We start from the raw sequence: 19,803 nt of genomic DNA, 5'->3' as shown, positions 1-19,803 counted from the left end.
ATGCGATAATAGGATTGAAGAACTTTGCAACTTACCACTTCCACTGCAGTCTCAATGCTAAACTTCCTTGTGCAATTAAAACGAAAACTCAACCACCAAAACTTTAGTGATTGGTTTGAGGGTAGTCTTTACTAGTCTTTACCGGAGGGCTAAACACTGATAGTCTGGGATGTAGCCATCGTGGAGCTACCGAAAAGGAGAGAACTAAAAAGGGAGGCAGAGGAAGGAGGGAGGAGGGAGAATAGAGAGAACTTACCTCGTGCATGCTTTGGCCTTGTGATTTTGATGTGATCAGTTTTCTTGTAATTTGTTTTCAGACATGACGAGGACGCTAAAATGGTGTCAACCTAGTTGAGATGTTTTGGTGCGTCTACTAATCCTGAGGTTCTTTGCCCATTGTATACCCCTCATATACTTTGACACTCTCTTAGCACCCTCATCATATCCTTCCATAATAAAGGACCAAGCAACAACTAAAGTCCAAGAGAGGGCTAACCACAGCCAATACATCTCAATAAAAAACATAGAAACAAACTCGAACAAGACTAGCAATATAGATATAGTCAAACAAAGACAAATGCTATAAAAGGAAGAAGCATCAAAGATTATGAGCCGAAGCTGAAACACCAAGCAAGGAGGAGGGATGAAGGTCTGCCAATTTAGAAGGATATCTTGCTTGAGAAGTTTTTAAACTGTTTACTTAGAGAGCACCATGAAGAGGCATTGAGCCGTGCGAACTCATATCTATTGATCCAAGAGGAGACTTTATCGTTAAAGACCCGTTGATTTCTCTCAAACCACAATTCCACCAAAATTTCCTTGACAGCATTGCACCAAACCAGGGTACCATTTTTTCCATAATTGAGCCAATAAGTAGTAGTCCACACTTAAGATGGCACTGCTTATCAAGAACCCAGCAGAGATTAAAGGTGTGAAAGAGTTTACTCCACACTTGATAGCATCTACTGTTAAAATATACAGCAACACTAGCTAATCTAGAAGAGTCTTGAAGTATCCATCATATGTCATTAAGTCTGTAAATTAGATTTCTCTAGAATCATGTTGATAGATGTAAATAAATATCTAAAAGAAAAAATCTACAAATATCCTAAATAAAAGAGTTCCTTTAGATAAGGATGAGACTAAAAATATCTAGACTAGTTAGAATTATAGAGAAATCCTTGGCTTGGGCTCCAAGAATCTCACACCTATAAATAGGGGTTATGTCTTCATTTGTGAACAAAGCAAAGAAAGCAAACCAAGTAAAGAAAAGAAAGCAAAAAAAAAGAGGAAGAGAAAAAGAAAGAGAGTTGGTGAGAAACTTTGAGTGAAAGTGAGTGAGTGTTTTTAGAGTAAAAGAGTGCTCTCTCACTAAAAGTGCTCATCCTTTGTAAATTTCTTAAAAAAAGTTTTTCTTTCAAGTGAGTGTGCCAATTTCTCCAATAAGTGGTATCAAAGACAAGCTAGCTTAGCTTGCGGTATTGGAGCTCTTGAAGATCGAGTACAGTCTGGGACAGTGAAATTTATTATCTGGGACACAGCTAACCATGGAGTGCATTCATCAATACAAGATGATGGTAGACCTTCAAGTTCGAAGAATCAAGAAGCTCAACACTCAGAATTACAAAACATGGTCCACATGCATGACATGCATGAAGTTGATGGAACTCGTAGGTAGAAAATGTATTTGATATTATTGATAGAAATAAAAGAACTACAAATCCTTTGTTTCCCTCTCTTTCAAGGAAGAACAGAAAAGATTCCAGAAACTCAAATCCTAACTAACTTTCCCGCCCACTACAAATCTTATTTATATTGCTACCCTTCCCTTCACTCACACGTGTCTTACCCTCACGTGTTATTTCTTTTTTTCTCTCCTACTGTATTGATATAATATTGGTGGCTATCATTACTCTCCTCCAAATTCACCTTGTCCTCAAGGTGAAAATCTGGAAATCGCTGCTTCAAATCCTCATATAACTCCCAGGTAGCCTCATGTGGAAGTAGGCCTTTCCACTGCACCAGCACATCCCAACTTCTCGCTTTGTTTTTCAAATATCCATAAACCTCCTCCAGAACATCTTTCCATTCATGATTTTCAGTTAAACAGGAAATGTCATTTCTGTTCTCATCGTGCTTTCCCAGTACTTTCTTTAACTGAGAGACATGGAATACCGGATGTATAGTAGCATTCTCTGGTAACTCCAACTTATAAGCTACCGGCCCAATCTTAGCTATCACTTTGTATGGCTCGAAGAATTTCGGTGAGAGTTTTTCATTTTTTTTTCTTCTCAAGGACATCTGCCGAAATGGCCTTATTTTCAGCAATACCAAATCTCCAACTTGGTAATGAACTTCTCTCCTCTTCACATCTGCATACTTCTTCATTTTGTCTTGTGCTACTCTCAAAATGTTCTCGTAAGGCTCCTAACACCACATCTCTTTCTTTCAATTGTTCATCCAATGTGGAATTAGTAGTATCTCTTTCCCCATAGAATATCAAAGGAGGTGATAATCTCCCATACACAGCTTGAAATGGTGTGATTCCCAATGAACGCTGATATGTTGTATTATACCAGTATTCTACCCAAGGAATCCATTTAATCCACTCCTTTGGCTTCTCCCCACAAAAACAGCGCAAGAAGCTTTCCACTCCCCTGATAACAACCTTCGTCTGCCCATCGATTTGTGGATGATACGCTATACTATGGTTCAACTTTGTTCCTGCCAGACGAAACAGTTCTCTCCAAAAATGACTCAAGAACACCTTGTCTCTATCAGATACTATGGATTTAGGATATCCATGTAAACGTACGTTTTCCTTTACAAACATTTTAGACACGATTTTTGCTGTATATGGATGTTTCATAGGGATGAAATGCCCATATTAACTAAATCGGTCAACCACTACAAATATCACTTCATAACCTCCTGCCTTAGGTAATCCTTCCACAAAATCCATTGAAATATCCTCCCACACTCTATTTGGCACTTCTAGAGGAGTTAATAAACCAGCTGGTGAAAGAGCCAAGGTTTTATTGCGTTGATAGATCATACACTCCTCACAATATTTCTTCACTTCCCATTTCATTCCTTCCCAATACAACTCTCCAGCCATCCTCTTATAAGTCCGCAAGAACCCCGAGTGACCATCGAATACCGAATCATGATAAGTATGTAGGATTGTTGGAATTAATTTGGATGTTCTAGACAACACCATTCGATCTTTATACATCAACATCTCCTGTTTCACCGAATACTTACCATTCTCTCTCTCTTCTGCCTCATTTATTCTCTACTTAATATTCTTCAACTTCTCATCTTGATCCACCTCTGCTTTAATCACTTCTATGTCAATCACATTTGGAATTGTTAACTAATTCAAATGTACTGTTGATGGTACTCTACATAATGCGTCTGCTGCTTTATTTTCCAACCCCGGTTTATAAACCACTTCAAATGAGTATCCGAGAAGTTTGGATATCCATTTTTGATACTGAGGCTAAATCACCCTTTGCTCCAATAAAAACTTTAGAGACCATTGATCATTTTTGACTAAGAACTTCTTCCCCAATAAGTATGGACGCCACCTTTGTACAGCCATGACCATTGCCATCAACTCCCTTTCGTATACAGGTTTAGCGCTATCTCTCATTGCTAATGTATGGCTATAATAAGCAATTGGCCGTCTATTTTGTACCAATACAGCTCCTAATCCATATCCTGAAGCATCGGTTTCTATTTCAAATGGCACACTGAAATCATGTAGAGCTAATACAGGAAGAGACATCATCGCTTGCTGTAGCCTATTGAAGGCTCCTTGAGTTTCCTCCGTCCATTTAAACCCCCCTATCTTCCACAGTTGTGTCAGAGAAGCCGCAATTGTTTCATAATTTTGGACAAATTTGCGATAATATCCAGTCAACCCAAGGAATCCTCGAACCTCCCTCACGTTAGCTGGAACTGGCCATTCCTTGATGGCCCTGATCTTCTCAGGATCCACGTCAACTCCATTTCCTGAAATAATATGCCCTAAGTAATCCACTCGAAACTGAGCAAAGCTGCATTTCTTCTTATTCGCATATAATCCATTCTTCCTCAACACTTCTAACACAACTCTCATATGATTCAAGTGATCTTCCAACCCTTCGCTATAAATCAAAATATCATCAAAAAACACTAAGACAAATTTCTGAAGATATGGCCTAAATATAGTATTCGTCAACGACTGAAAAGTGGACGGTGTGTTTGTCAGCCCAAATGGCATCACCATAAATTCGTAGTGCCCTCATGGGTTCTGAATGCTGTCTTTTCAATATCATCTGCACACATCCTAATCTAATGATACCCTGACTTAAGATCTATCTTAGTGAACATAGTAGCTCCATTTAATTCATCAAACAACTCCTCAATCACTGGTATTGGAAACTTATCAGGTACAGTTACATTATTTAGAGCTCTTAATCTACACAAAAACGTCAGCTCCCGTCCTTCTTTCTCACCAGCAATACCGGACTGGAATATGGGCTCGTACTCGACCTTATTACCCCCGATGCTAGCATCTCTTCCACTAATTTCTCCATTTCTGTCTTTTGTTGATATGCATACCGATAAGGACATACATTTACTGGGCCAGTTCCTTTTTTAAGATGGATGTGATGTTCTATCAATCTTCGTGGAAGTAATGTTTCGGGCCACTCGAAGACATCCTCAAATCTTTTCAACACCACTGCCACGGATTCCTCTATAGTCAACACTTCCTCAATCAAATCTTCCTCTTCCCATGACTCTCTCATTTCCAACGCACGACATTCTACTAAAAATCCCCTCTTCTCCCCAGAATTTCATGAGATTTTTTAAGCTGACTCTTGCCTTTGTTAGGCTTCGATCCCCCCTTGTAAAAACCTTCTTCCCTTGGTGTGTAAAAGTCACGATCAAGTTCTTCCAATACACTTCGGTTATACCTAGAGAGTATAACCATTGCATTCCCAATATTGCATTCACCCCTCCTAACTCCAACGGCAAGAATTCATCAACTACTCTCCATTCTCCTAACATTATTTCAATGGCTTCACATACTTCTTTTCCTTTAATAGTTGTTCCTGAACCCAAAATGACCCATAATTTGAGGTAATCTTGGTATTAATCTGCAGCTCCTTAACTAAACATTCTGAAATAAAATTGTGTGTGGCTCCACAATCTATCAATACAATGACTTCCCTTCCTTGTATCTTTCCCTTCACCTTCATTGTTCCCAAATTGGATAGCCCCACCACTGTGTTTATCGACAACTCCACCACTGAGTTTATCGACAACTCCACCACTGAGTTTATCGATAACTCCACCACTGTTTGTTCTTCTCATGTAATCTCAATCGTGTTCAACTCCTGTTCAGTATTATCTTCTTCAATGATTTCGTATTTACCATTCTCCCCCATTACTACCAGCATACGCAATTCTCTATGCTCTTTAGTTTTACACTTATGATCATGAGAATATTTCTCCTTGCATCGAAAACATAGACCCTTCTCCTTTCGCGATTGAAACTCGGCATCAGAAAGCCTTTTCGTGGGACCTTCCTTTCGTGCTTCTTCACTTGAAGTCCCTCTCAATGTAATCGTTCTCATCGGCCAGTTCATACTCCCCTTATTATCTCCAGAATTCACAGTCGTATTAACTTTGGTACCACTTCCAGAATTGCTCAATTTCCCTCTTGAATATCCAGGAAGATTTGCTTCTCTTCTAATATCCTCTCTGTTTTCTACTTTCTGCGCAATTCTCATCATCTGTGATAATCCTTTAGGTTCACAGAAATCCATTTCAGCTTGGATCCATGTTTTCAATCCTGACATAAAGGTTTCTTCTACCACCTTCTCGGGCAAGTTTGATAAAGGTGCTACCCATTTATCAAAAAAAATTCGATACTCCTCCACTGTCGTCGTCTGTTGTATGCGCAAGAATCGACCATACAATGATCCCTCCCTCGTCGATCGGAATCGGATTAATACTCTCTCCTTTAAATTCGCCCAATCAGTAAATTTCTCCTGCTCTTCTTGAGACCGATACCAATTTAAAGCCGGTCCTTCGAAACTTATAGTCGCCACAATCATTTTTTCGAATTCAGTAAATTTATGGATTTGAAAGTACCTTTCGGCGCGAAATAGCCACGAATCCGAATCATCTCCATTGAAGATTGGCATCTCTACTTTCTTGAACTTGTTTTGATCGCACTTATTTTCCTCATTCGTTTTCTTCTCTACATTCATCGGTTCACTTTTGCGAATTGATGATCCTTCGCCTTCGCTATTATTCTTCATTAGAGTACTCCGCATTGATAATTCGGTAATCTTTTCATTCATCGTCGATCTCTCTTGTGTCGCCGATTTCATGAATCGCAACATCATTTGATTTTGTCTTTCCATGCCTTTCGCCAAATCATTCAACGTTCTTTCTATCGCTGGTAATTCTCCGATTTCTTTTTTGATTCCTTGAATTTCCTGATCAAACGTTTCCATCTTCTCTTCAATTCTCGTCTACACCATCTTCGCTTTTCTTGTCCGGAATCACGCGCTTTGATACCAATTTGATGGAACTCGTAGGTAGAAAATGTATTCGATATTATTGATAGAAATAACAAAACTACAATTCCTCTGCTTCCCTCTCTTCCAAGGAAGAACAGAAAAGATTCCAGAAACTCAAATCCTAACTAACTTTCCCGCCCACTACAAATCTTATTTATATTGCTACCCTTCACTTCACTCACACGTGCCTTACCCTCACGTGTTTTTTTTTTTCTCTCCTAATGTACTGATATAATATTAGTGGTCTATCAGAAGTCTTATCTCCAAGGTCAAGACTTGTGGGATGTTGTAGGAGGCACTGAAGTTAATCCACTTGAGGATGTTGCTGCTGTGAAGAAATGGAATATCAAGGCAGATAAGGCCATGTTTGGAATTAAAACTACAGTTGAAAAAGAAATATTGGAGCACATTAGTATTATGGAGACACCAAAGAAAGCATGGGACACATTTGCCTCACTTTTCTCAAAGAAGAATGATGCAAGATTGCAGGTTTTAGAAAACGAGCTCCTGTTAATCGCTCAAAGGGAGATGACTATCAACCATTTCACTAAGGTAAGAACTCTATGCCATGAAATCTCTAAATTAAATCCTACTTAAGCTATTTCAGAATTGAGAATGAGAAGAAATATTATTCATGGTCTTAAACCAGAATATATAAGTTTTATTGATGCTATTCGAGGTTGGGCAATCCGACCTTCTTTGATTGACCCATAAAATATGTTTGTCAGTCAAGAAGCATTGGATAAGCAAATGTCAGAGGTCACAATAAAGAGCAATGAGCAACAATGAAGAAGCGCTCTTTAGTTGCTAAAGAAAAGGTCATTCAAAATTTTAAAAGAAAGTAGGTTGAAAAGGAGATGAAGAGACTCCAAAATGCCCTCAAGTAAGGGGAGCTAACAAAAATGATCGTCAACACGGCCATAGAAAGAAGGGCAAATGCTACAATTATGGAAGGATAGGTCACTATACCAGAGAATGTCGCCAAAAAAAGATGACAGCAGAAAGCAACACAGTCACCTCCTAGGTTGAGAGCATTAGTGGTGAAGAATGGGATGCAGATCCATACTATGCAACAACAGATCCCGACCCCCAATCGGCATCCAATGTGATGGAGAATAAAGTGTTGGCTCTCCATGTAGAAGAGGTAAATTATGAAAATGATTGGATTGTTGATTCAGGATGTTGTAACCATATGACAAGAGATAAGCAGAAGCTATAAAACACAACAAAGTACAAAGGAAGCCAAGTTGTTGTAACTGCAAACAACTCGAAGTTGCCAATACCCCACATTGGCAAAACTCTCATAATGCCTCATTCGAATTCCAATCAAGTAGAACTGGAAAGCATGCGTTATGTGCCTTAATGCAGAAAAATTTGTGCCAATATCTCAATTGACATCAGCAGGCAAATTTGTCGTGTTTGGACCAAATGGTGTTAAGGTTTACCAAGATTTGGAAGCCAGTGGCAAGCTATTGATGGAAAGACAAGAAATGGATTCCATCTATATCATGTTAGCAGAAGACGCCTACATGGATATGCAAAGGCATTTAGTGACAGAGTGCATTGATTCCACTGATGAACAATGTCATACGATTAATGAAGCATTATCATGGAAAGCACTTGATTCAGAAAAGACACCTAAGGATGAGAGGTCTTTTGAGGAAGGATCCAAAGATGAGATAAGTCGAGTATAACATGATCCAACAGAAGGTGAAGAAGAAAACGACAAAGACGAAAAACAATTAAGGACACAGTCCATGGCAAAGTGGAGTATATGATAAAAAACCACCGTCAACCAAACAAAGAATACCAAATTCTAGATATATATATATGCAACGTTTGAAGAACCAACAACATATGAAGAAGCGTCCCAAAATATCCAATGGAGAAAAGCCATGGAAGAAGTGGACGCGTTGAGAAGACATAGACATTGGGACAAAGTGCTAGAAGGCTAAGTGCATCCAAGCATGCAAAGTGCTAGAAGCCTAGAATAGTTAGTGTTGAGGGAGAGTGTTAAACTATATAGCAACACCAACTAGTCTAGAAGAGTCTTGAAGTGTCCATAATTTGTCATTAGTGTGTAAATTAGATTTCTCTAGAATTATGTTGAAAGATGTACATAAATATCTAAACGAAAAAATCTAGAAATATCCTAGATTTTATTTAGATTAAGGAATTCTAGAGAGTTCCAATAGACAAGGATGAGACTAAGAATATCTAGAATAGTTAGAATTATAGAGAAATCCTTGGCTTGGGATCCAAGAATCTCACACCTATAAATAGGAGCTGTGTCTTCATTTATGAACAAAGCAAAGAAAGCAAACCAAGCAAAGAAAAAGAAAGAAAAGAAAAAGAGGAAGAAAGAAAGACAGTGAGTTAGTGAGTTAGTGAGAAACTTTGAGTGAAAGTAAGTGAGTGTGTTTAGAGTAAAAGAGTGCTCTCAAGTGCTCATCCTTTGCAAATTTCTTAATAAAAGTTACTTTCTTCCGAGTTAGTGTCTCTTTCTTTTGTGCCAATTTCTTCAACATACACGGTTGAACAAAATGTGTTGTAGATCCTCGTGAAATCCGAGACAGAATGAATGTCTGTGTGGCAAAATATAATGAGTGGGTAGTTTATTTTGCATAACTAAAGCACAATTTAAACTTCCGAACAACATAATCCATAGGTTATATTCACCCTCCACGGGCCTTACGTGCTTTGTAAGTGACTTTATTTTAAAGACCCCATGAGATTCTAATGACCAGCTTCTTTTATCCTGTGTTGGATCATTGAATTCAATGAAAATGTATCAAAGCTCTCCAATTTTCACTTCCATGTGTCAATATCCAATGGGATGCTAATGCTTATTAGCAATAATCTTACACGACAAAGATTCAAGCTCACACACCCATTGAACCGACAGAGCATGTTAAACCCACCTCTCCTCCTCTTACAGATCTCCTAACCACCTCATACCTAACCAAACGAAAACCTTTCCCTTCGTCCACCTCTTCCAAGCGAAAATCTCTCATGAGCTTCTCCATATTCTCTTTCCCTTCGTCCCCCCACTACCCCTCGTGTTCCTTGTTGTTTTCTCCCGGTCCTTTTCTGTTTTTCTGGACCTTTGTACTAAGATGATCGCTTTTATTATTGTTTCTTTTTTGTTTTATTTGCTAGTGCTCGGGATATGATGTTTGGCGCTAAGGGGGTGTCAACCTAGTTGAGATGTCCGGGTGCGCCTCCTGATCCATCTAGGTCACCCTTGATTACTACTTCTTTTTGGCTCTCTTTGTATAACTCTCTTGTACTTTGAGTTCTTATTAATAAAGAAGTTCTTGTCTCCGTTTAAAAAAAAAAACACTGAAGTAGGGGCACAAAAAAAGGAGAGATAATACATGGGAACGTCATTCAATACCGATTTACCTACTGTAAGTCTTCCAGCTTTGAAAAAGAAACTCTTTGAAAAAGCTAACCTCTTCTTGCTTACTTTGTTTCACTGACTCCGACATTGAACAATGGTGGAACTCTACCCACTGATATAGCCAGTTTAGAATTTTCTGCATTGATGGTTTTATTTCTGGAGGTGTTTTTGATTGAGCACCAAGAGAGTTTGTTTGGGCTTCCAAGCTTCACTCACAGTCAATGTTCAAAAAATCTTGAGATGGAGGTTTTCCCCTCCATTGGTAGTTCTGCCGGTAGGAAGGATCTTTTGTCTCATGAAGTTTTGGAGCGATGGTAAAGTCGCAAATAGTTTTTGATGCCTTGGTTAATGTTTTCAAATGCCCAAGACGCACTAAGGCGTAATGGCCTTCTGGAGCGTAGGTGCTTTGCGCACAAAAAGGCGTGGATTTTTTTTGTGACACTACATTAAAAAGATATTATATTAAAAGGAAAAAGCATAGTTGAAGGGGAAATACGGAGAGAAAAAAAGGACCACAAACACTAGACATTTAGGCATGTCAACTTGATTCTTTTAGTTAATAAAGGAAAACCATTAATTATTACTATTTTTTAAAAATAATGAAAAAGCCCCGAGGTCCAAGGCTTTGAGCCTAAGGCGCACCTTATTTTGTGAGCCTCGCCTTGAGGCAAGGTGCCAAACATACATCTTGAGTCTAGGGGCATGCCCGAGAGGGCTTTTTAAAACTGGTTCTGGTCTCTCTTTGCTACTTTGCATTGTCCTTGTTACTCTTGTGTTTTTCTATGGATCGTTTGTATTTTCAAGTCATTCTTCCAATTTATTTTCCCCTTTATGTAACTTGTCCATGAGTATTAGTCCCTTTTCATTTTTTCAATGAAAAAATGTGGACCCCACAACACTAAGAGGTTTGTGAAGATGTGGATTACTCACTCCTCTTTTCAAAATATATGCAAGAAAGGTGGGATTCAGAGATGATAAGAATATACTTCACACAAAAAAAGCAGGAATCAGTATCGCGAGTTGGTTAATTCCTTAGATTAAGAATGGATTTTGGCAATACCTTTGCATATGTATACTGTTCAAGGACCTTTTCTTCAAGTGCTGAAAAGGACATAACAAGATCTTGGAGATCACTGGTATCTTCTTCAGATTTTATCCTATAATGATGGTAGGGCGTTAGTGGAAAAACCCACAAACATATAGAACTTTTTCAGCATCCATGGTCTCAATCACAATGAGTTTGAAGTAAATTAAAAAATATAAAAAATAAAAAATTGATGCAATAAGGTAAATCAAAATTAAAAACATATAAAGCACTGCAGTTAAATATTTTACATCACATGTCAACTATGAAATTTTAAACCACATCTAGGGAAGTATTATTAGAAACCTGAAGGATAAAAGTATATCTGCTAGGGAAAGTGAGCCTTAATCTCTACCTAGAATGCGACCAAATATGCTTGTACTTGCCATACAATTCACATGAAAGCTCATCTTTGCAAAAACCGATGTTGCTCAAGACTATTAACAATTGTTGATGCGGATTCACAAGACTCCCAGGCACATCTAAAAGTAACTTCTCTTGCAATTCATGAGAAAATCCATTCTGTAAGTGTGGACTGTCTTTGTTTTGTTTGTGGGTAAGCCCACTTCCAATATTCTCCAGATGACCTTGACAAGGTAAGCACAAAATGATGTACATCAATAGCTATGATTAAGAAAACTTTCAATGCAAGTATAGCAAAAACAGTTAGAAGCATATATTACCTGCAAAATCAAGGAAACAGTTCAAAAATGCAAGTCTAACAGATTCCTCAATTTCTTGAAGTAGCAGAAATATATCCTCCGATTTTGAAGCTTCACTTGTTAAAGACTGAACCATACTGAAATTTAATGCAACTGAGAATCAGTTAAAAGTAAATAAATAATGTTCTTTCAAAAGGACGTTTTTGTCTAGATCTCCAAAGAATAGTAGATCTTGCAGTGACATTTTACTAGAACGGTTGAGCACGTCTAAATTTCTCAAATAAATAACTGAAACTTCATTCTAGTAAAGAGAAAAGGTCATGGCACTTTATGCCCAAATGCCAATTTGTCAGTTATGAACCAGGAAAATATCTTCCGTTCTCGTTTCTCATTAAGTTTATCCACACAAATGACTACATAACTTGTGTTTCATAATGCATGATAGCATGTACATAAAGAACATCGAAGCAACTCAATTAGAGAATTTTGATTATTTGAACAAAAATGAAACCACATATATCTGAATCTATCAAAAGCTGGTATAACTAATTAGAGCACTAATGTATTTCATTTCATTATTACGCCAAAGTGAAACTACATCAATATCAAATCAGGTTATGGGTGGCATTTCATATCTCCCCTTCTCTATTTCTTTCAAATTCTCTTCATCATGACTACTTGACTTCAATGTTTATGCATGGTAGTCACAAACGTTTTAAACCCTTAGCGCATCAAAGAAGTGCAATTAGAAATTCCTGTTATTTTAAATGTAAATGAAACCCCCTATATGACACATCTCATATCACAAGCCGAAACTAATTTTTTATGGCATTGTAAGGAATTAATGTATATAGAACAGTTGTCAAAGAGCACAATAGATGAAATCCTGTAATAAGACCTGTGCTTTATTCATTATCTTCTTTGTGGTACAGGGAACAGAAATATTGAAAATGTGTATAACAGAAAGCACTGGAGACTTACAAATTTATTTGATCCATTGCTGAAGACATGATAGATCGAAATGCTAGAGGCAAGAAAGAGATTGTATATGGAGATTTATTCCTCTCAATAATCGACACAGGGACCCATGTTTCATCTTTTGAAATATTTACAATGGAGGCTCGCATCCAGGAACAAAGCCTTAAAATATAAATCTTTGTCACCTCTGACTGGAGTGTACGTAGTGCAATTACTGTGTTCACAAAAAAGAAAAAAAAATGTGAATAATGCAGCTGGCAGAAAAAATTTAGTTGTAAATGATGTCTAGATACCAGCACTTGGAGGAGCTGATTCCTTCACTTCGAAAGCTTGACACGCGTTAGATATTTCACTTATGGCATCACTCATATACGGCTGAAGGATATTTGATTCTTCAAGCTCACGAAAGGTGCTATGAACCTGACAAGTTAAGTATTTTGCATAAATTTACCAAGGGCATGTACACCATGAAGGAACCAATTGTGATGAATGTAGACTTAATTATGCAACAGTGACTAATTAAGTTCATATATCTTAGTAACCAAAACAAAAAGTGGAATTCTTAAAACCCAGCTCACAGTAGAGAATATATTTATGTATAAAGGAGGCATAATAACGATTGTATTAATTAGAAGATACAAAAAGGATGTTACTCATTCTCCCAAGGTCAAAGAGATAAAAAGTAAAATTAAAAAATATATATATATCCCCTGCTAGTAATGTAAAAATAAAATAAAAGGTAACTAAAATTTTTCCAGTAACAGAAGCCAACTACATGAATGATAGCCCCTCCTTGGTTGCTTGGGGAGACACTCTCCCTGTCTTGAAGAGTCATCTCTTCACGGGTGATAGGAGAATGTCCTTCAAAACAGAGCCAATAGTGATAACCAAAACACTTATAGCACATCAGTAAAATTATACCCGAGGCAAAACCGTCCAATAATCCAATACCACTATTGCAGTAATTATCAAGATATAAGCATAACCGTCAACTGCATTCTCACCTTCACTTCGTATGCGGATAGTGTATTGCGTATCATTCCCGTAACTTCCTCGAGAGAATGATTTGAGTACTTCCCTTCACCAACCTTGTCCTCAGCTTTGCTAGCCGAGGTGTTAGTGTTTGATTCAGCAGAAACTTGAGAAGACTGAAATTATCAAAGTTGAGCATCAAGATAAATAGAAATTAAGCAAAACTTAATCTTATCCTGACAAGCACTAAGAATTAGAGAAGTAATTTAAAAATAACAGATTTGTGTATTCAAGACAACTTGGTATAGATCGTGAACAGATCTGGCATTTTGACGGAAAAAGCATGTCAAAATACCTTGGCAAATTTCCCACTGAAAACAGAATGAGCAGTTTTCCAAAACACTGGTATGTGATGGATAAGTACAGCAGTCATTCTCTTAATATATCTAGCTCTAAGAGCATCAACTTCTTCACTGTGTACTTCCACAGGTTCCACACCCACTGGAAGATGTCCATCCACAGAAGAAGAATGATCAACATCTGACTGACAACAATAAAAATAAAAATAAAAAACAAAACAAAAATATAAACTAAGGACAAGGTCATATTAACAAATTTGCTCAAATCATCGTAAGAATCATAGATTTCACCTACAGATTGATCAAGATCATGTTGAATCTGCCGCCATCTTGCATCAGCAAGAGCTCTTTCACGCATTTTATTATTCAGTGCTTCCATTCTCGACTCGTGATCTAAGGTGCACTTCTCAAGCAAACCTCGTATCTTGTGATTCTGTAAAAGAAAACAAAAAATAGCTCAATGAGCTGATCGTTCTTTACTAGTTCTAAAACCTTAACTTCCAAAGTAATCCATTCACTTACGCATGAAAAGAAGGAAAATATACAAACCAGAAAATTGTATTTTATTTCCTTTATTTTTTAAGAGAAGAAACATTACATTGAACAAATAAAATAATGGGGAGCATTTTATTCCCTTTATTATGATAAGAAACAGATAGAAAAAGCAAAGTAATACAAATAAGCGGTCTTCTTTGGTCACATTTTGTACATCATAACTTGGGTTAAATCCATATACAAAGGGGAATTGATGGTTGTAGTCCAAGCCATGCAACATTGGCACCCTATTTGTGGGGTAAGAATTTATTGTGTAGAGGGATCAGGAAGCTTTAAAACATCTATCAAAATCGAGAGTTATCATCAACTTATCGACACTGGATCTCAAAGTTACTCGGTTATGATTTGGAGATTAATATAACCCAGGTAAGGAGAATAAAGCTATAGACTATCTCTCGACCACCGCCCATAATCAATTTGGGAACATTGTCCGTCCATGATGTCTTAGATGTTGAAATGATCAAAGAGGAGGCTGCAAAAGACATCTACCACGCCTGAGGTAAGACAAGACATCAAGCAGGCCTGGCTCCTCCACTGTCACCTGGGAACTTGAGGCTTCGCAATAATTGCTATAACTAAGTTCATACAGCATCTGATCTGACTGTACTGCTGAGAAGACATGGCAAAAATACAGGCCATTTTGGTTGCAATTGTCCAAATGAGCCTATTTGAAACTTGAATAATGTACTGTGTCTAAAGCCTCAAATCCTCAAGGGCTGTTTGGGAGAGAGAAAGGAAAGGAAACGACTTATCCTTTCCATGTTTGGGGCAAGGATGGGGGGAGGAATAACTTTATTCCCCCTTAATCCTTCTTATTTCTTCTCTTTCTTCCTCTCAATCCCTCTTTTCTTCCTACCAATCCCTCCCTTCCCTCTCAATCTGTGTGCTATCTCTTTCTTCTTCTCCATCCGGCTGCTCATCTCATTACTTCCTCTCAACCTCCCTTCAAACCTCCACATCAAACACCGGCCGCCTCACCTCCTCTTTTTCTCTCAATCTCCTTCCCCAAATCTCACAATTTTTTTTCCATATTCTCCACTCACCAGGTTTGTCTCCACCATTCACCATCATCTTCTTTACGGTACATACATCTACATTGATTTGTCTTCCACCATTTTTGTTAAACCATACGATATTTTCCCCTCTTCTCCTTCAGTCTCCGGTGTCCCCCGTGGGTGTGGGTTTCGTTGACTGCCCACATTTGCAAAAAAAAATGTGGCCTCCGATCTCTTCCCCCCCCCCCCCCCCCCCCCCGGCCGGGCTTTGGTTGACTAGTGTTAATTATTATTTACATGTTTTTCTGTCTTGTACTCATTAATTTTTTCTCATTGTCGATCGTGGTGTTCTTGTTTTTTTTCAAAACTTTTTGTTTAGCTTTACAAATGTAATTTTACTTCCTTCTTTGTGTGTGAAATGCGGCCGTGGACGGTCTATTTTTTTCCCTTTTGTGTGTGTACAAAATAAAATCAAATGAGTTGTTCTTTCTCTGTCCTTGTCTTGCACTGTCTCTCTCTGACCTGTGTTAGCTGCCTGTGAATAACGTTAAAAAACATCGGATTTACAATAACAAATGGAACATATTTCCCAATAGAAATTCCAAAATTCGGTGAATTAAAAATACAACTATTTGTGCATTGGATTTACAATACAAATTTTTTAAAAAATAATACATTTGCCGGAATTAAAAAAATAAATAAATAAATTTCTTGTAATCCTTCCCACATAATCATTCCCTCAAACAAGGATTATGATAATCCCCTCATAGTCCTTCCCACTTATTCCTTCCCCCAAATAAGGATTATCACAATCCTTCCCACTTATTCCTTCCCCCAAACAAAGATGATCATAATCCTTTCCTTCTCATAATCCTCCCTTTTTCATATTCCTTTCCCCCTTATTCCTTTCCTTCTCCCAAACGGCCCCTCAAAGACTACGGAGGCCAAGGCATTGGCAATGGTGGTGGCAGTGAACGTGATGGTGCTGGTGCAAGTGGTTACTGAGACCTTGTGTAGGAACTGCCAACAACTTGACCATGTGAGTAGGGATTGCATGGACCCTTTGATGATTTTCCATAATTGAGGGGGATGTGGTCAGCTGGCATACAAATGCCCTTCTAGTCGATTTACGGAGCGTTATCACAAGAGGTACTGATGATCAAAAGCGCTAAACATATGTCTTCGACATGGTCAGTCCTTCGGACTTGCTATGAGTTTAGACAATTCAAGTACAACTGAACTCTATTGATTGCTCGGCTTACTTACATTGTAGCATTTGCTTGTGCTATTTACTAAACACTATTCTATGCTTTGTACGAGATCGAGGAATTCCCAATCAACTTTGTCGAACACCTACTCATTGCCAAGCTTAATCACCACATCTTGTTTCTTTCGTCAAGAATTTGCCAATCCTCCACAAAAGTGGAGTGGTAATGATGGAGGGAAGTGTCTTTCTGAGATGTTCTAATAAGACTAGCGACAATCATGAATAAACAGGGCATGGAGCTGATTGGTCTATAGTCACTAACCATAAAAGCATCAATCTTTTTTATGATGTTCCAATACTTTTCCAAAACTTCGGCAGTAAAACCATCAGGACCTGGAGATTTGTTAGTGCCAAGATCCTTAATCACCATTTGTCTCTGGGGATTCCAATGAGCTTGCCTGCTGGGAAGAAATAGGCAAGGTAAATTCAGATACTCACCCTCTGTAACAAAGCTATGCCCCTACACTTCTTGGCATTCATAGACGATGAAAATCGCTAGAGTCTATACCCCCATATTTTACCCACCTGCTTTTGCATTTCGTCACCATAATATCTCCTCTTTGGTGGATTGTCCACCAAACCAGCAAGTTCAAACAAAAGATGGTTCTTTAATGTGTTCAAGCAGCCAAAGGTTAATTTATTCCATTCCAATAACCCCTTTGAACAATTTTAGCTTCTGCATGAAGCCATACCCAGGAAACTCTAGTAAAGGGTTTACCAGCCTACCATTTTTTAAGCATGGAAGGAAAGAGCAATATTCCATTCACATATTCTCAAAATAGAAGGGATGTGATTCACATACCTTTGTTTCTTAAAAATATTATTAAATTGTTAAAAATAGAAAGAAAGAAAATCTATCTACCTTAAAAGACTGCCCAATATAATATTGATCTCACACCAAATATTGGATATATGTTTACCTGTATGTTTAAATAATGCCACACAGGATCTGATTCAGGCTCCAGCTCCAAGAGTAATCTCACAGTGTTTTCAAGCTATATGAAATATCAAAAGAATAATTAGCCACCCCCAAAAGATAAAATAAATAAATAATACATTAAATTAAACCATCTTCAGTAACCATGTATATGGTGCAATCAGTCTAACTGAAATAAAGCCATGATGGAAAGTCTAGAACTGACAGAGATGCAAACATCTTTTATTTTCAAGTATATGAAATTATCTGAAATATATTTCCATTACTACAAAAAGAGCTGACTCTTTCATTTGTGAACAATAAGTGTTGTTCCCAGTCCCAGCATAGACTATAAAGATGCTTGTGATAGCCACAAGCTATCAGGAAGATATTCAAAAGTGTCTATCCGCTGTATCCAGTAATGGATCAAGTTAAAATAACGAAAATGGTTAAAAGAAAGCTCACGTTTGTCAAATCTATTCGTGGGTCTTCCATTGATTTGTAAAGTGTGCCTTTGAACTCGTGCATCACTTTTTCAACCTCTTCAAGAACTTTTTTCAAAATTCCCACCTGAAACCAACACGTAGCAATGAGAAAATTTAACTGTCATCCAACAAGTTACCAATATTCAACTATATGTCTTAGACCTTGGGAACTACACAACGTTATGCATCAGATCTTATGAAATAATACTTAGAAACAAAGAAGTAGATTGACCGAGCAAAACAATCAAGACACATGGACAAAACCTAGTATATTCCCATAGTCAGACTGACAATAATGTCTAGAGAATTTTGCAGGAGTGACATCAGGATAGTGCAGAAAAATTAATACTCAAACTAAAAAATTCAGGAGAATGAAACTGTGTTGGAAATATCATTCTTCAGTTTTATCTTTGATTTCCAGGAAGCCGTGATCTAATGCAAAACTATCTCAACATCATGGGTTTATCATTTTGTTTATTTGATACTTTGATAGTTCAAACTTTTATGTGCTTGGATGCCACAGATAACGTCTCCAATATCCTGGATCGCCTTTCACTGGAAATCTTCCCATAAGTTATCATTAACATAATATGCAACATTCTATTAAAATGCAGTACAAATATTTACCAGACATAAGAAGGACATTAAGATACAGAATCCAAGGATAAACAAGTCCACTAATTTTGCCAGTCATAGTTAAAATAAATTGCAGGATGCAAACCAATATATTTTTCCATTCAAACAAAGAACTTACAATTTATATAAATGTAGAAAATACACAAGAAATAAATACATGAGATATACATCACAGCACAATTTGAATTGGCTAAAGAAAAGCAGAAGTAGAGATCCAAAAGACAGCTTAAAACTAATCAACCATATTCATTCTGCTTTGAACATGAAAACCATTATTGCAGAGAGGCATAATATGTTTGCCAAATTTGACATGACTTGGACAAGAGCATAATGAATGGAGGAAGTTATATTCAATGCTTTGGAGGACCAAACACTAAGGTTCCTTGCAAAAGCAGATTTAGAAAACACCTCTTTTGACAGTTGATAGAAATAAAGAGTGGCTTCAGGCCAAAAATTAAAATTACTCCGTTTAAGACATAATGTAACAAATATGAGAGGGTATAAAACTGAAGTTTACATGAGATGGTAAAGCAATTGACTTTGCTTTTTTGTACTCCCGAACTGCCAGGTCATATTCACCCTTGCTGATGCTGCTCCGAATGGTACTTGGCAAGTTAAAAAGTGTTCTGAACCTTTGCAGCATTCCTTGGACTGATCTGATCTTTTCAGCTTGTGCCTAACAAAAGAAACTTTTTATGATCCACTTCCAATCAATAATTCAAAGCTTCAATACCCCTACTCAGATTTGAAACTATACTGACCTGTCTCTCAAACAGAGACTGAAAAGCTCGATTGGCCTGCTTGCTTACTCCTTGAATACAATTAAATAAATGTGAAGTTCCAGAACCTTCTGGGTCTTCCTCAATTCGTCTCAACTTGGACTCAATATCTAAGAATTAAAAACATTACC

General features: G+C 37.6%; 1 protein-coding gene across 2 annotated transcripts in view; it reads right to left on the bottom strand.

The window, feature by feature from the left end:
• The window catches only part of LOC101215110 (exocyst complex component SEC5A), a 29,445-nt gene that overhangs the window by 4,798 nt on the left and 4,844 nt on the right, over nucleotides 1–19,803 (bottom strand). Inside the window, exons 5-16 of one of the 2 annotated variants that reach the window (XM_011660815.2) lie at nucleotides 19,655–19,782; nucleotides 19,411–19,569; nucleotides 18,238–18,342; nucleotides 17,777–17,851; nucleotides 14,331–14,472; nucleotides 14,036–14,220; nucleotides 13,713–13,856; nucleotides 13,002–13,128; nucleotides 12,712–12,922; nucleotides 11,752–11,867; nucleotides 11,424–11,655; nucleotides 11,045–11,141 (exon numbers count right to left, since the gene is read on the bottom strand). In XM_011660815.2, the coding sequence (XP_011659117.1) occupies nucleotides 11,045–11,141; nucleotides 11,424–11,655; nucleotides 11,752–11,867; nucleotides 12,712–12,922; nucleotides 13,002–13,128; nucleotides 13,713–13,856; nucleotides 14,036–14,220; nucleotides 14,331–14,472; nucleotides 17,777–17,851; nucleotides 18,238–18,342; nucleotides 19,411–19,569; nucleotides 19,655–19,782 (1,721 nt within the window). Of the gene's footprint in view, nucleotides 1–11,044; nucleotides 11,142–11,423; nucleotides 11,656–11,751; nucleotides 11,868–12,711; nucleotides 12,923–13,001; nucleotides 13,129–13,712; nucleotides 13,857–14,035; nucleotides 14,225–14,330; nucleotides 14,473–17,776; nucleotides 17,852–18,237; nucleotides 18,343–19,410; nucleotides 19,570–19,654; nucleotides 19,783–19,803 lie in introns of both variants that reach the window. The other variant, XM_004139633.3, reaches the window with a different exon arrangement.

This window comes from Cucumis sativus, chromosome 7 (genome assembly GCF_000004075.3).
Source record: "Cucumis sativus cultivar 9930 chromosome 7, Cucumber_9930_V3, whole genome shotgun sequence".
NCBI lineage: Eukaryota > Viridiplantae > Streptophyta > Magnoliopsida > Cucurbitales > Cucurbitaceae > Cucumis > Cucumis sativus.
Note: the sequence above shows the minus strand (reverse complement) of the source record. Positions and strands in the feature narration are given on the sequence as shown.